Consider the following 19,439-nt stretch of genomic DNA (forward strand, 5'->3'; position numbering starts at 1 on the left):
CTGAGAAATTCAAACTTCTCTTTCTCTATAAAATCCAAGACGATACTGGAATAATTTAAGTCATAATTTTAACAAATTGTCATTAATTCTGTTTTCTTCGTGTTCTATACCCTATTTTAAATCCACTCCCAGCTTGGGTTGTGGAATCTTAAGCTCTCATTGTGGTAATTTAACATTTCATAGACTTTAGATCATAAAGAAACTGCAGCAATCCAGTCAGAAGTTGAGCTTTAGGATACCTGCTCTTCATCTAAACCAAACTGAGAGGACTCGTCCTTCTTTCCTCTTTTAACATTCTTGGAACTTGATTCTCAAGGACTTGTTAGACTACCCTCTAACTATAGAGGGTAGTCTATAGTTATGAATGTCTATGAAATCCCAGGTCCAAGGCATCCAAAGTCAGTGAGTAATTCTGGCTATACTTCCTTTGTTTCCATCTAAAACATGGCATGAAAGCATACACAAATGCACTTTATTTTGTATTACATTTTATTGGGACTTTCTAGTTCCCTCCTATGTTGAAACTGCTAAATCTCTAAATTCAAAGTTTGTATCTTTACCAGACAGATACATGCTCCAATGCTTCCAACCCAAACATATGTATTCACGAGGTACTCAACAATTCATGGAATTAGTGTATAAACAAGATATAGGAAATTACACATCCAACTGAGCAACTTCCCCCTGATGCTTGCTTTTTCTAACCATCTGGTCTGCAGCACAATATTACTGTCACATACACTTTTTGTTCTCTATAAATTTCACTTTTATTTCCACATTAAAATATGGGTTTAAATAAATTATTTGATAAAGATTAGTTGATAATCTGTGACACTGCCAGGCACCACCTGCATTTATAAATCCCTGGTTGGTGCTTTGGTCACAGTAAAATCCTTCCTTCCTTTTATTACTCAGTAGAATTCAATTCTTAAAATATTACTGCTGGAAAACTTCATTGACTCCTGTGATTTTTAAAATTTAAATAGCAAGATAAATGTTTTTTCCAATAGCAATATTGAGTGAAATTACAGATTGATTCTGTCTTACTTTCAGCAGGATCCAGTCTCCAGCTCAGCTACTCACTTGCACAGACTTTACTCCCCACAGCATTTTAAATGTTCTAAATTTTACTTCAAATTTTCATTCTGTGTGCATTACCACCTGTGAAAAAAGGCACTTTCTTCATGCACCTGTTTTCATTTGTGTTAAGTCAAATCTCCTTAAATGTTCAGTTTAATGTTCAGTTGGTTCCCAGCTTTATAGAAGGGTACCCTATAATTTGGGCAGCTGTAAATAAAGCCTTTATCCATCATTCTGATCCCTATTTTTTAATACATCAGTGCACTGAGTATTCTAACAAGAACTTTTCCACCCATCCAGCAAAACAGAGCACCACTGTGTAAGGGAGATGTTAGGCTGGGGCCATCTACTGGTTGAATTGCTGAGCTTTCATTGACAAATTTGAAAAACTTCTTTACATGTGTAATTCTATTGCAGTCATAAAAATAATAGCATATATTAATATATTAATCACCTAAGTATGTGATGTTTTTGTGCAATGGTTCTTTGTTTTTAAGATTAAATATTGTATTAAGTTAAGATGGATCATCTATGAAAAGAAAAAATAATTTAATTTGCTTTCTTAAACAAAATAAAAATTGGGAGAAAGGGACCTTCTACTTCCCAATAACACCTAAAAGAAATTGAAGAATAAAGTGTAAGATTTCATAATGAATTTGTATGTGTCATTCTAAAACAGCTAAAATACTAAAATGCACAGTTTTTCAGGGATTAAGGAAAGATCTGTCAATTTTATGATGTTCCTTAAAGATTCTTACTACAAATAAATTCAAACAAAAAAAATTTAGCAAATGAACAGAAGACTAAAGCCTTTTAAACTGGAAGTTCTAATAAATGAGCAACTCCAAACCAAGAATAATCCAGATTGATTGAGTCTGGAGACCAAAAGTATATTTACATAATGATGCAGTTAAGTATGTATTTACTCATTTATTATATGACAATACTGATGATTATTTGTGTTGCAATTAGTCTTATTTCTTATTTGAACTGTCTTCAGGAGCAAAAGCGAGCACTTTACAGATTTTACAAGTTTAGGTGAGACTCCTTGCACTTACTAAATTTCTACACATATACATTAATGTATACACAGAGACAAAAATATAACATATTAACTCCCTATGCTAATGCCTATACTTTTATAAATATATATTTACACACGTATATAGGTATGCAATATATGTACATTCATTTATATCTATATATACATATGCACACAAGCATGCACACCTGTACATCACATGTAACTTGTACTTTTATGCTCTCAGTTAAACAAAATCCTGTGTTTGCTCTTAGTTATACTGGGATTAAACACTATTCACATCTGCCCTAAGGAGATCCATCAGCAGGAGAGATTTCTATCAGGAGCTCTAAGCAGCTAGTGATTTTATCAAGAAATGCAAAATTCAATTTAAAATCTATAAAAGGCAGATAAACGCTAAGAGGAAAGCCTAAACATGTTGCAGGTTTGGAGATGAAGCTACAGGAGCTAAAACTGGAAAGAAAAATACTGCCACCATCATAGTCCGAACTGGTAGAAACACCTGCAAGAGAAAGAAAAAACTGGTTTAGGAATTGAACTGACCTACTGTGATTTCCCACCTCATTCATAAGAATAAAACCATGTTTTTTGCCACATTAGAGTACCATTTCTCATGCTGCTGCAAGCTCACCCAGCACAAGAGTCATTTGACCTGAAAACAGCTACAAGATATGCATCTTTTCTGAAATACTTCAGGCTCCCTCTACTGTCAGGGGGAAGAGATAGGCCTTGTATAGTACCTGAAATCCACGTGTCCACATATTATGGGCTCCTCAAGGAAACTCAGAGCTGGGTGTTTTGCTGGTTTTGGTTGGGCCAGAGTTAATTTTCTTCACAGTGGCTTGGTAAGGAGCTATGTTTTGGATTTGTGCTGAACACAGAGATGATAATAAATATGATTTGGCTAGTACTGAGCAGAGCTTACACAAAGCAGCCTGGTCCTGCTGTTGTTTATCATGGTAATTTCAAGCTCTGATCCACCTACCTGTCAGTTTTTACTATAGAAATTATGAAATGTCTGTTCAATTAAACATTAATGCATAATAATATCATTTTTTATGTCCACCTGGTTCATGTCAAACACTAAGAATTTTCATTCCTGAGCAAGAAGTTGTCACAATCTCTTCCAAAGTGCAAACCTAAGTCTTGTACTATATTAATACAGCTGTCCAAATAGAAGATTCTTCTAAGTTAAATTATGTGTCTTCTTGCCTCTTTGACCTCAATGTATTAATGCCACAGCAAGATTGCTGTGGGTGCAATTTAGTGTGAGCACAGGAGTCAAAGGAGGTAAAAGCCCATCAGCTGGTACCTCCTCCTGCTCTGATACCACCACTCTGTTCCTCCCTGGAGTGAAATAAAGCTCAAATCAAAGCCTTGCACCAGATCTACCAGAACATCACTTGATCCTCCACCGCATCTCTGAGAGGAACACTGTTCTGCCCTTCAGCACTGCCCTAAATTCAGCCCTTCGCAGACTTACCTCCCTGGGTTTTACATTTTAACATGTACAAACAGTTGCCTTCTCAGATAAACACACTCCAACTAACACCGTCCCTCTTCACATACCGTCAAGGGCTCCGCTGCCAAGTCGCAGCTCCCGCTTTTCAGTTTTTCCAGCCTCTGGTATGTCCTCCCTCCCCTCCACAGCCTCCTCTCTCCAGGGCCCACATGAAGGCGCGCTTAGCGAAGCCCTTCGGGTCACACATGCAGGAAAACACCCACCTTTCGCCTTTTGCTTTGCCGGGAAGGGTGGGACACGGCAGCCCTCAGAGCCACAGCTCCACCCGGGACACGGCAGCCCTCAGAGCAGCCACTCCACCCGGGACACTGCTTCACCCGGGACACGGCAGCCCTCAGAGCAGCCGCTCCACCCGGCACAGCGCTCCCTCAGCTTTTCCCCCTCCGCCACCAAAGGCCACTTGCGGGCCAAAACAAGCGTGCATCAACCACAGCCAGCTCCTTTAAGGGCGGCCGCGCTGATTGGTTGGGACTCGGCGAGCAGGGCGGGGCCGGGCGGAACTGCTTTGCTGATTGGATGCAGGGTGAGGGAGGGGCGGGGCGATCGCTGTGATTGGCTGCGGCGCGGCGAAACTCAGGGCTGGCGGCCGTTGGCGCGCGGTTTGAAGATGGCGACGGCGGCCCAGGAGGCTCCGGACGGCGGCGGTGGCAGCAGCAGCAGCAGCAGCAGCTCCAGCTCCGCCAGTTCGGCCCCGCCGGAGGCCCTGGAGGCCGTGGAGGCCGTGGCCGCGGAGTGGATGCTGGAGTTCGCCTGCTCCTGCCTGTGCCGGCACTTCGCGGAGCAGAGCGAGGCGGAGTTCTGGCGGTGGAGGGACGTTGCGCAGGGTGAGGGGCGGCGGCGGCTCGGGGCTCTCCGCGGCCGCGCCCGGGATCAGCGGGTCCTGAGGGGCCGAGGGGCCGCTGCCTCCCGCACTCCGCGCCGGGGGAGCGCTGAAGCGCTCGGAGCCCGTCCGCCACCGGGTCAGCAGCGCTGGGAGTGATGCTCAGCTCTTTCGGGGCCTCAGGAGATGCCCGGGCTACCGGGGAGCCTGTGGGGGCTTGGGCTCTATCGGCAGCACCCGCGCACGGTAGCAATACAGCAGTGCTGGAAATATTTCAGAGAACTATACTCTGGCAGACAGAGATGAGATGAAATGGAGTCTGGGTTTCGAATGGAAAAACATACATTTAAAATGAGAAATAAGGTTTAGAGTGAAAGTGGTTGAGAACTAGAAGTAAATGTCTACGTCTCAGATAAATTTAATGGATTTATGATGGTTTTTTTCTGTAAGAAGCAGTTTTCCTGAGGATACCAGGTTAGAGCTTTGGGGGATATTTTGTTTGTGTATGTGTTCTTGATTCAGGTGAATGTAGTAGTAGGACTTGTTTAAACTTCTGCAAAGAATGGAATACAATGGCATGCAGAATTATTGCTAAGATTGATAATGGGATATGGTAGGAAATCGAATGATAACTTACTAAAGTACTTTGAATAGGGGACTCCTAGATTAAATTATTTATGGTTCCTCTCAATGTGTGGCCTTTGGACTGCAACTCAGCAGCAGCGCTGTACTGAAGTTTAGTGAAGGTGGGAAGCAGAGACACTGTCAGTGCAAAAGCAGATTGAAAATATCTCCTGGGAAGACTGAGTGTATTAGTACAAACTATTAATTCAGTTGTACAGAATTCAATGTCATGTGGAAATAAGAAGTAATAGCAAATTTTGAACTCTTTCCTGCCCTGTTCAGCAACAGAGGAAAGAGTTTAGCACTCTAAGATTATAAAGTCAATATTGTAAAAGTCTTTGAGAAAAGCTAAGCACAGTCATAAGATTGTAATAGAAAAGCAGGTGTGTTTTTTTCATAGAAAAACAGAACTGTTACTCTTGCAAGTGTCAAAGGGAGACCCTACAGAAATAATGATTGACTGTCAACAAGAAAGTCAATTCAAACTGAAGCAAGTGCAGAAAGGTAGGAAGGCAGTGGTTCCAGATGATACCCAGCAGCTCTTTGAACCCCATCTATTCTGTGGTTCTCTTTTCATTTTGAATGGATCTGTGTTATGCTGTGAAGATAAATTACTTTATCCAGCATATTAGCATAAGAAATTTACACTAACCTAAATGATGGGAATAAACTCATGACAGCTCCCATTTTAAAACATGTAATAAGCCTTGTGACCTTCTAGCCTTGCAAGGAGGATTTCCCTGGCAAATTTACATTTCTGAGTAAGCTTTCCATGTCACTTTTACTGCTTTAGTTCTGTAAGTTGCTATAGTAACATGTAAGTGTTACCAGTCTGCCTGTGGCTGGTGGTTTGTGGGCATTCCCTGGAAGTGTTCTTTGGAGCAGACAGCTGTCTTCTGTAGTACCCTACTTAACAAAAAAACCCCTATATTTAATCCTATGGCCTTTGAATTGGATGAATATAAGCCTGTGATTAATTCTGCTGTTTCTTCAGAAAAGGATATATTTTTCTGGTCAAGCTCTTAAATATTAATTTAGTTGTTTTAGCAAGGAAGAATGTGGGCTTCATTGGTTTCTTAAGGAATTAGAAATTTAGTGAATCTGGTAACACAGTGTTTAGTATATATCTAGCCACACTGTGGCAGTGCTGGAGCAAGACTGACTAAACTTTTCTCTTCTTTTCCAGCTCTTATTAGTGGCCTCTCCCAAATACCTCCACATCAGAAAAAAACAGTATATGTCTGCCAGCTTTTGATAAGAATTGCACAAGGAAAAAGCCTTGGTAAATACTCTGATTCTTTTTTTCACTTGTTTAAAAGCAGTTGTATGAACTTCTACAGAAGTGTATTAGATATGCTTTCACATAGCCTTTACTATGCATATATATATATGCTTTTATCTATAGATATAGCTATATTTAAATAAATTGAATAAATTTCACATTTTGGACTGTCTTTATTACACATGTGACTGACTTGTCTGCAGAACTGGTGTTACTCTGTGCTGACTTACCTGAATGGAGTTTGAATGACCATATACTCCTTAAATTACCAGAGTTTTTTTTGTCAGAGTAGTATCAACAGAAGAAATATACTGGAAAGGACTGACTAGCTGTTAGTGAGCAATACTTGCAAGTTTAAAACTCAGGGATATGTGTTCTTTTCTGCACATTTAACTCTAGAGATTAAAGTAGGACTGACAGCAGGACTGAGAAGATGGATGAAAAGGATGATTGCCCATGTTTCCTACAGAAGACTGAAAGACTCTCAGCTAGCAGCAAGTCCTTGGGGCTCTTACTCACTACCATATCTTCTGTTTGGCTGCATTTGCAACTTGTTGGTTTAGCCAAGATGATTTAGTTTGAGCTTCTGGAAGACTTTAACTTCTTTTTTTTCACTGTTTGATAAAACTCCTTGGAATTTAAAGACTTCAGAAGCAGTCTTGAAAGCATAAGCATGGAAGAAAAAAGTGGCATGGAAGAAAAAAGTGCATTCTAGCCTAGCAATGCCACAAAGTCTTGTTTTTACACAATTAAATTTCCTATGTTGCTTATCATGTATTATGTCATCCAAATTCTAATATTTAAAATAGTTCAAATTATTTAAAATAGTATACAAATTATGTAATTTTTGTGCTAATGCTCTAAATTATAGTATTGTATATAACATTTGAGAATATGACTTCATTGTGCCTTTTTATCTTATCAGTAGAGAATAATCTATGCTGAGGAAAGATTGCATGTGTGTGGTAGGTATAACATCAGGTGTAGCTGCACAGTGTACATGGAAAGCTCATATATGGCAGCTTTCCTATTTTTCTAGTTATTACAGTATTTTATCTGCACTGATCACACAGAGTAGGCTGTTTCAGCTCTCTAAGAGCTAAACACTTTGTTTTTACATTAAAATAAACAATATGAAGTTTCATGTTACTTGATTGAGACAATAATTAGAGAAAAATGTTTGTTTTAGTTATGTGTATATATGCACATAATTCTGTTTGAAATGTCACTGTTTGACATTGTAGTGGATATAAAATAATTTTTATCTCTTCAGTATTGTGTAAGTTGTTTACCTTCTGTCTGAAAAATACTTAATGAAGGGAGTAAGTTGTTGAGAGAGATTCTGCTGATACCATAAAATGAAGGTATAAATGAGGCTGTAGTTCAGTGAAGATCTTGAATTAATCTGGCAGTGCCATGGGAAAACAGCACTTGTGCACCTGCCAGCTCCTCCTGCATCTGTTACGTTGGCACAGTCACTTGTGCAGGTGTGCAATGGCCAAACTGGGAAACTGCTTGAGAGTGTTAAGGGGATGAATATTTGGCTAGACTAGATTTCTGCCAGAACTGGTCACTGATCCTTTGCTGGGAGTTTGCACAAATCTTGGTGTTGGCACAGCAGTACACTGACGTGGGGAGTTGCTTCTGCTTTTAAGTGACACTCCTGTGTCACTGACCTGTTTGAGTTTCCCTCTCAGTTTAAGCACTTCAAATACAACAAAGTTAAGACATGGAAATAGTGATAGACTCCGGAAGAAAAAAACAAACTACTTAGCATGGCGATTATATTACAAAATTAATAGTATCAATATCAAACATTGTGAAATCTCATGCTAAGTTAAATGTATTATTAATGCCAGAACAAATACCTAATTGCGAGTGGCATTTTAAGTGAACAATGATTAGCTGGCATAACCCCTGAAAATGCAGCAGTAATATTACTAGCAAGGGTAGGAAGAACCAGTCTCTGAAAAGGAGACAGTTGCTTCATGTTTCTTAAACACACCTAAAAATTGAGGAAAAAGGAATTGAAATTGTATGATACATGTTACTTTACTGCATACTGTAATCTATTGCTTTACTGCATGCTGTAATCTATTTAACTTTATCCTTTAATTTTTATAAGTACTTTGGTTTTTTTCCCTCTCTAAGGATTACACTTTGAACATGATCAAAGAATTTCTCCTTTGGAATCTGCTCTGTCTTTCTGGACTTTACTTGAAAGGGAAGAAATTAAACTGGAAAAACTTCATGAACAAATTCGTCGCTTGATTCAAATTCAGGTCTGTGTGACTTACACTTAATGCTTCGGGATGCTACCTATTCATTGGGAATGAGTAGCTGGAGATCTGTCTGGCAGGAAGGGACCTGGAGGTGCTGATCAGCAGCAGCTAAACAAGAGCCAGCATGTGTCCAGGTGGCCAAGAAGGCCAGTGGCATCCTGGCTTGTATCCAGAACACTGTGGCCATCAGGACCAGGGCAGGGATTGTCCTTTGTGCTCAGCACTGCTGAGGCCACACCTTGAATCCTGTGTTCAGTTCTGGGCCCCTCAGGACAAGAAAGACTCTCTCTCTTCTCCCAGGTGACTGGTGACAGGATGAGAGGAAATGGCCTTAAGTTGTGCCAGGGGAGGTTTAGATTGGGTATAAGGAAAAACTTTTTCACATGAAGGGTTGCACAACATTGGAACAGACTGCCCAGGGAAGTGCTGGAGACACTATCTACTTGGAAGTGTTTGAAATAAACATGCAGATGTGGCACTTGAGGATATGGATTAATGGTGAGCATGGTCATGTATGCTAGGTTGATGGTTGAACTTGATGACCTTAAAGGTCTTTTCCAACCTTAAAAATTCTATTCTATCCTACTAAAACAGAGCCCTTTTTACAAAAATCTTGGGCTATTAGCAGACTGAACTGAATTTTCAGTTTTAGTACAGAGTATATGTATCTGTACAGGGGACCTTTTCTATCTCATATGGTTCCTGTTTGTACCAGTTAAAATTTGTTTCAAAAGCTGCGAATCTGAAAAAGATAGCAATTGAAATAAATTTCAAAACTAATTTCAGAACTAACTGTTATAAGTAGATATGTGTCAGTGACCCTTAAATATATAATCATCTGAATTTTTGGAGTCTTGGAAAACTGTAGAATTGTGAATTCTCTTGCTTTTTCTGAATCTCAGGTGGAAAGTATTTAATCACAGCTTTTAATTATATTTCTTGTAGATTGTAGCAGTCCATATGGAAAACAGATATTTCAAGGAAGCTGCTGAAGTTCTTGAAAGGCTGTTCACAGACTCTGAATCAGATAAGGTAGTAACTTATTTAAATTGCCTTAAAAGCTCTTGACTTTCAGAGGTTAAAGAGGGGAGTGGGTTTGCAAAGCTAGCAAATCCTACTTGCATAACTTCAATCTCATTATTGTCTGTGCAGTCACTTTCATACCTATGTCATTTCAAAATACAAAAGGAAATTTGTGGCCAGGAGATTGATAGACATACTGGATGATTTTTGTGGGAGTAAAATTCTTTTAGCAGCAGTTGTCCTTCATCCCGTCTTCCACTTCATATGAGAAGTGAGATAGTGCTGACTACTAATAGCCAATCAAATTCCCAGAATTTGTAGTGCAATTTGCTGATTTCTGTTGTAGTGGATTCTGTTTGTCACCTCTGATTAGTGTTCTCTGTACCACAGCATCGCAGGGAAGAAAACCTCATTAGCTTCTGTAGTCTAGACTGAATGCTATTATGCCTCTGACTGCAAAATACAACATCTATGTTAGGCCACCTCCTGGTTTGAAGCTGACTGTATCATTCAGCAAGTTGCACGTTTGAGTGAATATCTCTCTAATATAATAGTTACTGCACACACTTGAACTTGCTGGAGTGGAGAAAAGAGCAACAGAAGAACTGTAGATGAAAAGAAGTTAAAAACGCTTCCTAAATCTTCCACTGGTATATTAGAACACATGTTCTATGTAAGTAGTAGCTCATGTATAACGTACTCTTCACATACTCTTCCATTCAGAGCATTTGGATGTTTGGAAAGTGTAGGTTGTGGTAATAGTACTCAAATTCATAAATAAAAATGCAGCCTATACGCAGAAGATAATTCTCTGGCTATATTGGCTGCTGTAAAATTCAGAGGGATTGGCAGACAAAATGTGAATTTCTAATTATCAGTATTGATGTATCCTTAATGTTGCTGTACTAAGTTATCCTTCTCCTGAACACTGTACACACTTTCCAATGGCAGTGTTTCTGAGGCAGCAAATGAGAAGAGAGAACAGAGTAATGGGTGGCTTTTTCTGAGTGTTTTTTCTCCACTGACAATCCTGCTTCCAGTGTTATTCATAAAGGAAATGAAAATGTAAATCTCTGGTCAGTTGCACTTTACCATTCACTGAGCACATAAGCTAAATACCTGCTACTATCTCTAGCTGACTCTAAAACTGTTTCAAACTGCACCATGAAGCTGTATAGGGATAGTCAGGAAACTGTATAATCATCATGTTTAGCTTTCGGTATTTCCTGTTTAGCATAGATACCAAGTTTGCTGCAGGATTCCTGTTGTATAAAGTTGTGCTTTTCTTAGCCTTTAAGGGTGAAGCTGGCAACCATAATTAAAACCAAGGATCCATATGTTCCTCTTCTCCAAAGCTTCAGTTACAGTCGTTTGATAAGTAAAATCAAGTCCTACATTGAACTTTTCATGAAAGAAAATGAAACTAACTTCTTAATACAGGTATGTTGAAAGTATTTTAAAACTTTTGAAAAAAATTACCTGATACAATTAAATAGATTTATCCTTCCAAGGGGGTTGGTTAGGCAATATTCAGTTACTGTGTTAGATGAAAAGGAAACTTTACCTTCCTTTGGATTGTCTTATTTTCAACTTTTTTGTTTTAATTAATATGTCTTGGAGAAAGTTAGTAGGAAAGAGATGCCTCTTCATTACCTTCTATGAATGTTTTTTTCCACAACTGTTTTGATTAGAAAAATGGTTAGGACAATAGTGTAGTTAAAACAAGATCTGTTTAAGAGATGCAGTTCTGATATGGGACGCCATAAAAATGTAGCTTTATACTTAATGCTTATTTTATTTAAGCCTACATGACTCCCCATACTAAAAATAAAAAAATCAAGACCTGTTAATTTGGATAAAAGCTTTTGGAATGTCAGGGGAGTTAGGAGATAGAAAACTATTATTGCTGTTTTCCTGTAAATACAAATGTTCCTTACAAACAGTCTTGCTCAAAAGTGATTTAAAATTGGCAAGAACAACATTCCTTCTTCAGTTCATCTTCAGGAGGATTGTAAAGAATTTCTCTTATGTTTACTTCATATAAAAGAATATTGAATTATTCAATTACAAAAGCACAGACGTCTAAAGGTAATAAGAAGCAAATTTTAAATAAACAATCCTGAAGTTCCTCTGTGTTTTTCACTTTCTTACCAGAGAGATTGGACAACTTATTAAATACACTCAAAGTGTAATACAAGGAATACTTTTTACTGGTTTCACTTGAATGTCAGTTTTCAAGTTTATTTTTCAAGGCTCTTTCTTTGAGTCTAAGAGGAAGTAAAGGCTTGGAGGTGCCAGAGAAGGCCCAGAATTCCATACTACATGCCTAAGGCCCTCACTGCCTGCATCCCCAATGCCTGCACATTTGTCCTACTGTCTGCACCCACACTGCAAATCTTAACTTTGAACAGAGTTATTGTGGCACGCAGAGGAGACAACTTTGTGAGAAATTCCCACTTCTGTGCGGCACACAGTTTCCCACCTTGTCTTCTCTGTAGAAGAACATTCTAGCTTTAACTGCTAATTTCTCTTTCTTCTAGTGCCAGATGTAGAAGTATAATTATAGAATAGTTTGGCTTGAAAGGAGTCTTTAGTCCCACCCACTTGCAATAAGCAGGATCTTTAATTAGTTCAGGTTGTTTAGAACCCCATTCAACCTGGCCTTGAAGGTTTTCAGGGATCAGACATCAAGCACCTCGCTGGGCAGCATATTCCATGTTTTGCCACTCTTACCATAAACAAAACAAAATTCTTCCTATATCTAGTCCAAATCTACCCTCTTTTAATTTAAAACCATTAACTCTTGTCCTACCTCTACAGGCCCTGGTAAGAAGTTTGTCCCATCTTTATTCAGTGTAGGAGGCCCCTTTTAGGTGCTCTATAAGGAGTAATGAATTACTACTTCCTTCTCTTGGCAATGAAGGAGAAATAATCTTAGTTTGTGGCTAGTAGGTTAAGCAGGATATCAGAAATGTTTTTTGCCAGTGCAAAAAAGGTTATATTATAAGCCTCAGGTCTGCTTAGACATGTCTTTTGAACGACTTACATGTATGCTGTGTCCTGCCACGTGCTACAGAACTAGATAAACTTGGCACCTGTCAGTTTTAGTTTCTAACCTAGTTATAAAAACCAGATTTTGGAGTACTTTCATAGTATTTGCAGTCTTAGTTAAGTTCTGCAATTTACTTAACACATTTTTAAGTTCACTCATTATGCAACTATTTGTTGTATTTCTTTGAGTCCATATAAAAATTAATTGCAGCTATGACTAAAATTTCTCCAAGTTATTTAGTTGATAAAGATCTTTATGGATTTCAACTTAACATGCTAAAGTTGTTTTGAAACTACTTACTTTAATGTTAATACCTCTGAAATGTCTGTCAAATAAGCACTGCTAGTTCTAATAAAAAGCATGCATACTAATCTTAGTGCAAACTCCTATCTAGGTACTGCCTGGCTTTAATTTTAATATATCAATTACATTTCTCACAGGAAGCCACAAAACATGTGGCATCCAAAGGGTTGGGAGCAACAACATTGCAAAACAGACCTGTGGAAGTCAATGAAAATGGCAAAAGTGACTTGGAAACAAAACAAAGGTTTGTATTAAGTATTATACTGCTAAGGGATGTGCTTGGGGACAGTAAGGTGAAATTTGTAGATCAAAGAGTAGGTAAAAGGGTGGGATGTTAAATTCCAAACTGCTATCCAATAGAGAATTACTCTACAAGCATGTTCCCTATTTTCTTTAAATTTGTGTTCTTCTGTGGTTGTTATTTTTGGCATTTACATGAAAAAGCTTGCCATTAAATTTAATTATTTGTGAGGTTGCACAATTTGCAGTTTAAACATCTGTTAGTCTATAATAATATAAGCACAAAAAAGACTTTGCTTTTTTAATGCTTGATTGAACTCCTTTTAGTTCTAATTTCAGGCTATAGGTCATCTCAAGAAGAAAAAGAATAAGGAAATGGAATCAGTCTTACAGTTTTCTTACAGCTGACACCTTAATGATACCAGTGTGAAGGGAAATAGTTACATTGCTTCATGATTCTGACAGTGCATACCTTCAGAACAATTACATTATTATTTTGGAAAATGCTAATATTCTAGGTTTATCTCCACTTGTTCAGGGAGAATAAATTGATGGCTTTAGCTGGGATAGAGTCTGTATTTCTTCACTTTTTTACTTGGAATACTTGGTAACATTTAGTTAAGAAAACTGATGCAGACAATATAGAGGAAGACAAGTCATAAGATTTTCTTTTTAATTTATTTTTCTAGAAGGGCAGCTCCTGACACATCTGAGAGATATAATCAAACAGTCGTTCAAAAAACCCTATGGAAATAATTCCTAATGAAAAAATAGAAGCGCAAAATGCTTCATATCTTCAACTTAAATGTCTTGGGAGCTACCCAAGGAAGTGGTCACATTACCAAACCTGACAGAGTTCAAGAAGCATTTGCACAGTGGTCTCAGGCACATGATATGACTCCTGGGGATGTCTGTGCAGGGCTAAAAGCTGAACTCATTGATTCTTGTGAGTCCCTTCCAACCCAGCAGATTCTGTATTTCTCCTCCAGGTATAGGGAGGCAAGGTTAAGAGGGTGAATGCATTGATGCAGTTAGTGATTTTATGCCACTGCTTCTGTAGAGAAGTTTTAGGATTTTCTTTCATTTAAATAGACATATTTAACATAAACAGGAAGTTGCTGCCTAGGAAATAATTTTTTTGTCTTTTCTTTTTAAGATTGGTGAAAGAGAAACAGTGTATCACAAGTTGGTCATCTGGAAACATAAAAAAACTCGTAGCAAGGTAAAAAATTTTGTTGTTATTGCTCTGGTCACAGACTTTTCATCAAGTTCTTTGTATTTTTACTTCAGATCTCTGTTCTTTGCAGGAGACGTTCAAAAGGGAAGCCCAAAGAGAGCAGAGTTCTTCAGAGTGAGTATTAGTTTATTTTTACACTTTCAAAAGAGTCATGTCAAACACTTATTTCTAACTGCTATCCAATGTGATTGGATTAATACAGAAATGGTTGTGGCGGATAAAAATACTCCAAGGTGTATATGATTTCTGCACAAATGCAGATTTGGTGATTGCCATATTGAGGAAGCTGTGAAGGGGCTTAAGGTTCTCTAGCAATTAATTTTGCAAAATCATTCACTATTTTCTGGTTTGCTTGGTTGGTTTACAGGACTTATGGTATTCTGTACAAAAGAAAGCTGACAGAGGAGTTACTGAAATTCATTTCTTTCTGAATTCTGTGCTAGATAACTTGATTGGGAAGGAACTAAAGAAGTTAGCTGATTGGAAAAACAAATTGCACTGTAAATGTACAAAGTCAGGATGTTTGTGTGATTTCCTGGTATTACTTCTTAAAAACCTAACACAGATATTATAATAGTTATAAGTAAGTTCTTAAGACCATTAGCACCCTCTTACCACAGTGAGATGATGTTATAGTTCCTGCATGTGGCCATCTTGTACGTGGAAGGACAAACTCTTAAGATGCCTTGAATGCTTGCCGCAGTTAAAACCTGATACATCTACTTGGAAATGATGGAATTTGTATACAAAGAATCATAGCTCTGATTAGTTGCTACTTCCAATTCTATGTAAAATGAGAGTAGTGCATATCGTAAAAATGTTTTTATCAAAATGAAATGTTTTATTATGTACAAAATTTTACCTGTATTTAAAATATAATTCTTCTGTGAGCTCTATTGTATAGAAATTATGGCAGGTATTTGGAATAGCCTATTTTTTTAAGTCCTTGGACTATGGCAAGATTCATGTGTATTCATTTATAAAAGTATACTTAAATGTAAAGGGACACTGAAATTTTCCCAATCTGTCAAAGCATGTAAAACTAGTGTATGTTCTTGTCAGGTGTAAATGGTAAAATGCAAAACTGCTGCCTTGATGTTGACTCCTCACTGTTTTGGATTTATATTAACTGTCTTCTAGGTCTTAACGACATACAAAATGTGGAAAACAATGGAGTTTCTTCTGCATGTAGCCGAAAAAGACAGGTTTGTACCTATTCTCTCTTCTAAATGGAGATAAAATGAATCTGAGTCCACAGACTATTTTTCTCAGCTTTAATCTAATTTTTTAATCTAGTGCTTAGATTTAAGATTCTGTTGATTATTCAAGTGCTACAGTTCCTGAAATTGTTACAGTCCCTTTCTTTTTAAAGACAGGAAATATAGCATATTTTTACTGTCTCAAATATTGTTGTTGCTAATGCTTCCAAGGCTTTTATTTGTTGACATACACCATTACCAAAGATTAGTGTGAAATAAATTCTTTCCACAGTTTGGATTAAAAAAATCAGGATGTCATTTGCCTGTGAAAATTTTGGGTAATTTTCAGAGGCAACTCGTTTTCCAGCTTAGAAGGTTAAGATTTAGCAATTTTATAATTCAATACATTTTTTATGTGATGTAAAAACATATTTACTTGGGAAATTACTCTAGTTTTTATAAACCAAATGGTTGGGTCTTTTTATAATGCTACATTTCAAATGGTCCTTTGTATACTCTTCATGGGTAAGCCTACTTCACTGAATTACATTAAAATAACCTTACTGTGTTCACTAATGCTAGAATTGCCATTGGTGGGACATGCAGAAGTGTATGCCTTAATAGAATGCAGTTTGAAGTTGATTTGATGTTGGGGTCTTTCAAGCTAATTTTTATTATAGCCAATTTTCCTTCATAAGTTTTCAGCATTTTATCATAACTGAAGAAATTACTATTAAATACATGTATTGCTGTTGTTGGATTCCTCTTCATAATATATCTTAGGAAGCAATGTGGAATCTTTTTGTTTAGATAATAGTGCAAGTTGTCATCATATATCCATTTTGATGTCAGCTGTTTCATTTTTCTGGTGTTCATTTTGATATTTCATTTTCCATATAACAGGGAAGACCAAATCTCCTTATTTTGTTTTTTTCTAGGGGAGAGTTGTACTTTTTCCTATTTCTTTAAGCATTCTTACTGAAGTTGATGTACTGATTAAATCTTCAGTTACACGCTGTCCTCAAATGGGTCTTAATGAGACCTCATCTGTCCTTGAGGTTTAAGCCCCTATAAGTTTTTCACTTTCTCACAAATCTCAGGAATAGTTAGATCACTGACAATCTCTTTAAAAGCTGCAGATAAAACTAGTGCCCTAAAAAATATATATATATATATATATATATATATATAGGCATCACTTACTGGATTTGCTTTTTGCCTTTAAAGACAAAATTACTTTATTCCAGCATATACTTGGATAGGTACCTTGTTAGCCAGTTTCTGGTAAGCATGAACACTTCTATCAAGCTTGTTTTCAACATCAATAATTAAACTATTTGGACCACAATGACACAGAGCTAATGAAAGCTTTCTAGTCACATATTTTTATGCTGAGCTAGTCTCTTACGGGGTCACCTACAAGCACTGTATCTAGGTCCAGGGCTTACACACACATGTTGTTAGAAAAAAATAGGAGTTGTTTGCTTAATTATGTTGTTACAGTTCAACATTAATTGAAACATAAAGACTAAATTTGCAGAGAACTGCATCTGACAGGGGCATTGAAAATTTTAAAAGCGCTTAAATGAAACTTAAGATTCAGAACTGTGTTTCTTTCGACACTTAGAAAAGTTGTAGGCATCTGCTCCCTCTGTTATATTTATGCCTGACTCCCTACCACTAAAACCTCATAAATGTTTTATAGAAAGCAATGATAATTGGCCTTTTAAACAATAAATCTGCTCCTCTACTTAATCATCTGGGTTATAAAATTGTCCACATGCATGAAAGAATGCAATGAATGTCAGAGCTGTTGACTTCTAGAACTTCCTTTTCCATGTAGTCCCTCATTCAATGTTGGCATTGTTTGCTCTTGTTTTGTAAATGGCATTTCATTGCAATGGTTCAGTGCCCATTTTCAGCCTTTCATTTCAGTGTTTTCAGTTAGCTGCATAGAACAATCTGCAGTGCTATTGAAAGGACACATACTTCATTTTCTCATTTCTAAATTAGGGGATGCAAGTGCCACAGAATTTAGGGAACTGTTTGTACTCAATTTTATATCCAGTAAATATATGGCAAGTCCTTTGAGTTGTCTAAAATCTGGATGATACTTGATTTAAATTAAACAATGTGTCTGAAAATCTGAGTGTTCAGAATTTTGTCAGACTTGTATGGAAAAAAAAAATCCATATATTTAAAGCTGAAGGAGAAAACTCAGAGCAGAGTCCCATAATACATAAAGAAAAACAGGTTACTAGAGCAGAACTGACTCAAAAGAATAACAAGATCTTCAGATTTGTGAGGGAATGTCTCCACATTCTGCCTGGCAAACTCAAGCTTGCTCTGCTGGTGTTCAGAGCTGGCCAGATGTCACGCTGTTGTGGACCAGGCACTGTGCTGATGTGAGCTCAAGCGTAGTGCTGCATTATGTCCAGGCTTTCAACCAGTCTTGTAACAGTGCAAAGCTGGAATCTAAGTAAATTCTGTCCCAGAGGGGACAGAGCTTGTCAGTGAGTGGGGCAGGGGGAAAGTTATTGCTCTGTTCTCTTCCTCAGTGAAAAGAAAATGAGTCAGTCCCTGATTTACCTGTAAAGCAGGCCCTCATTTATACAATAAATGGAAGAAATTTATTTTTTAAAGAAGCTCAATGTGAGCAATTGAAAATCAAAATAAGCTAACAACAACCCTTTTAACAGCAAATGCAATTAATCATTGCAAGTAACAAGAGTTGACTGTCTCTTTTGATGAAAGTATTTGAATTATCTGGTGCTGTAGGTCAAGCATAACTGTGTTACTTGAATAAAGATTTTATTTAGTAAAGTTTTCTGGCATGCTCTGAAATGAGGTGAACTACATTATTCCAATGGAATCTCTGGCCTTTTAATAATAGTAGAAAAAAAAAGCTATTCACTGCTAATGTTGCAAAAGATCTGTGGAACAGGAAGAATTAGAAAAAGGAAGTATTTTTGATAAAAGGGTAAACTACTTTAGAGAAATTTTAGGTTCCTAACTGTTTAGCAATGCAGTTGAACTAGTATTACTTGTAATTTTTTCACTGTTAAGTGAGGTTTGTCAGTGATCAGAGGTTACTGGAGAGACCCTGATACTTGCATTAAGCTGGAATAAATCCACTTAGCACTTAAAATTGTCACCTGGCCAGAGACTGTACTGATGGTGCTTACAAGAGCAGAATCTTTTAAAGATCCCAGAAGGCTTCCACATCATTAAGAAATAAATTTATTTTTTCTTCCTATTTCCATGGACATGGGTTCTTGTGCCAGACAGTCATATTGGCTAGGTGTTCCTGCTGCTCATGCTCCCTTTGTGCACAAGCAGGAGTGTATGCATTTGTGTAACGGCAGCAGCCATAAGATTTACATTTCCATTGGTTACATTATTTTTGGAGATAAGTGATATTTGTTCCCCTGTAATTCACGTTTCCTGGCACTTATCAGATCTACTAGCTGGCTTTAAGTTGAGACTATTCCTTTGCACCTGCATTTCTCTTTCTGCCCAGTTCTTTACAATTTTGAAGGTTTCAGTTGTAAAGGTGAGCCATAACATGATTCTCTAATGCTCCCTTCTGCTCTGTAGCCAACACCATTTATCCATTTGATAGTTGGAAGTGATCTGTTACTTACAGGAGGAAGTTTTATATATACTCTGGAAAACCAACCTTTCTTTTATTCCACCAAGCTATAAATTTTAGGCTGGCAGATTCAGCCATTTA

General features: G+C 37.5%; 1 protein-coding gene across 6 annotated transcripts in view; it reads left to right on the forward strand.

Moving 5' to 3' along the window:
• The window catches only part of TERF1 (telomeric repeat binding factor 1), a 24,246-nt gene that overhangs the window by 1,940 nt on the left and 2,867 nt on the right, over nucleotides 1–19,439 (forward strand). The window contains exons 1-10 of one of the 6 annotated variants that reach the window (XM_064389175.1): nucleotides 4,237–4,468; nucleotides 5,497–5,592; nucleotides 6,275–6,370; nucleotides 8,522–8,652; nucleotides 9,598–9,684; nucleotides 10,966–11,115; nucleotides 13,168–13,274; nucleotides 14,427–14,492; nucleotides 14,578–14,621; nucleotides 15,648–15,712. In XM_064389175.1, coding sequence (XP_064245245.1) covers nucleotides 4,252–4,468; nucleotides 5,497–5,592; nucleotides 6,275–6,370; nucleotides 8,522–8,652; nucleotides 9,598–9,684; nucleotides 10,966–11,115; nucleotides 13,168–13,274; nucleotides 14,427–14,492; nucleotides 14,578–14,621; nucleotides 15,648–15,712 — 1,059 coding nt within the window. In that variant the 5' untranslated portion in view covers nucleotides 4,237–4,251. Of the gene's footprint in view, nucleotides 1–4,236; nucleotides 4,469–4,651; nucleotides 4,711–5,488; nucleotides 5,593–6,274; nucleotides 6,371–8,521; nucleotides 8,653–9,597; nucleotides 9,685–10,965; nucleotides 11,116–13,167; nucleotides 13,275–14,426; nucleotides 14,493–14,577; nucleotides 14,622–15,647; nucleotides 15,713–19,439 lie in introns of those variants that run through there. The other 5 variants (XM_064389213.1, XM_064389223.1, XM_064389192.1 and 2 more) reach the window with 5 other exon arrangements.

This window comes from Passer domesticus, chromosome 1, assembly GCF_036417665.1.
Source record: "Passer domesticus isolate bPasDom1 chromosome 1, bPasDom1.hap1, whole genome shotgun sequence".
NCBI lineage: Eukaryota > Metazoa > Chordata > Aves > Passeriformes > Passeridae > Passer > Passer domesticus.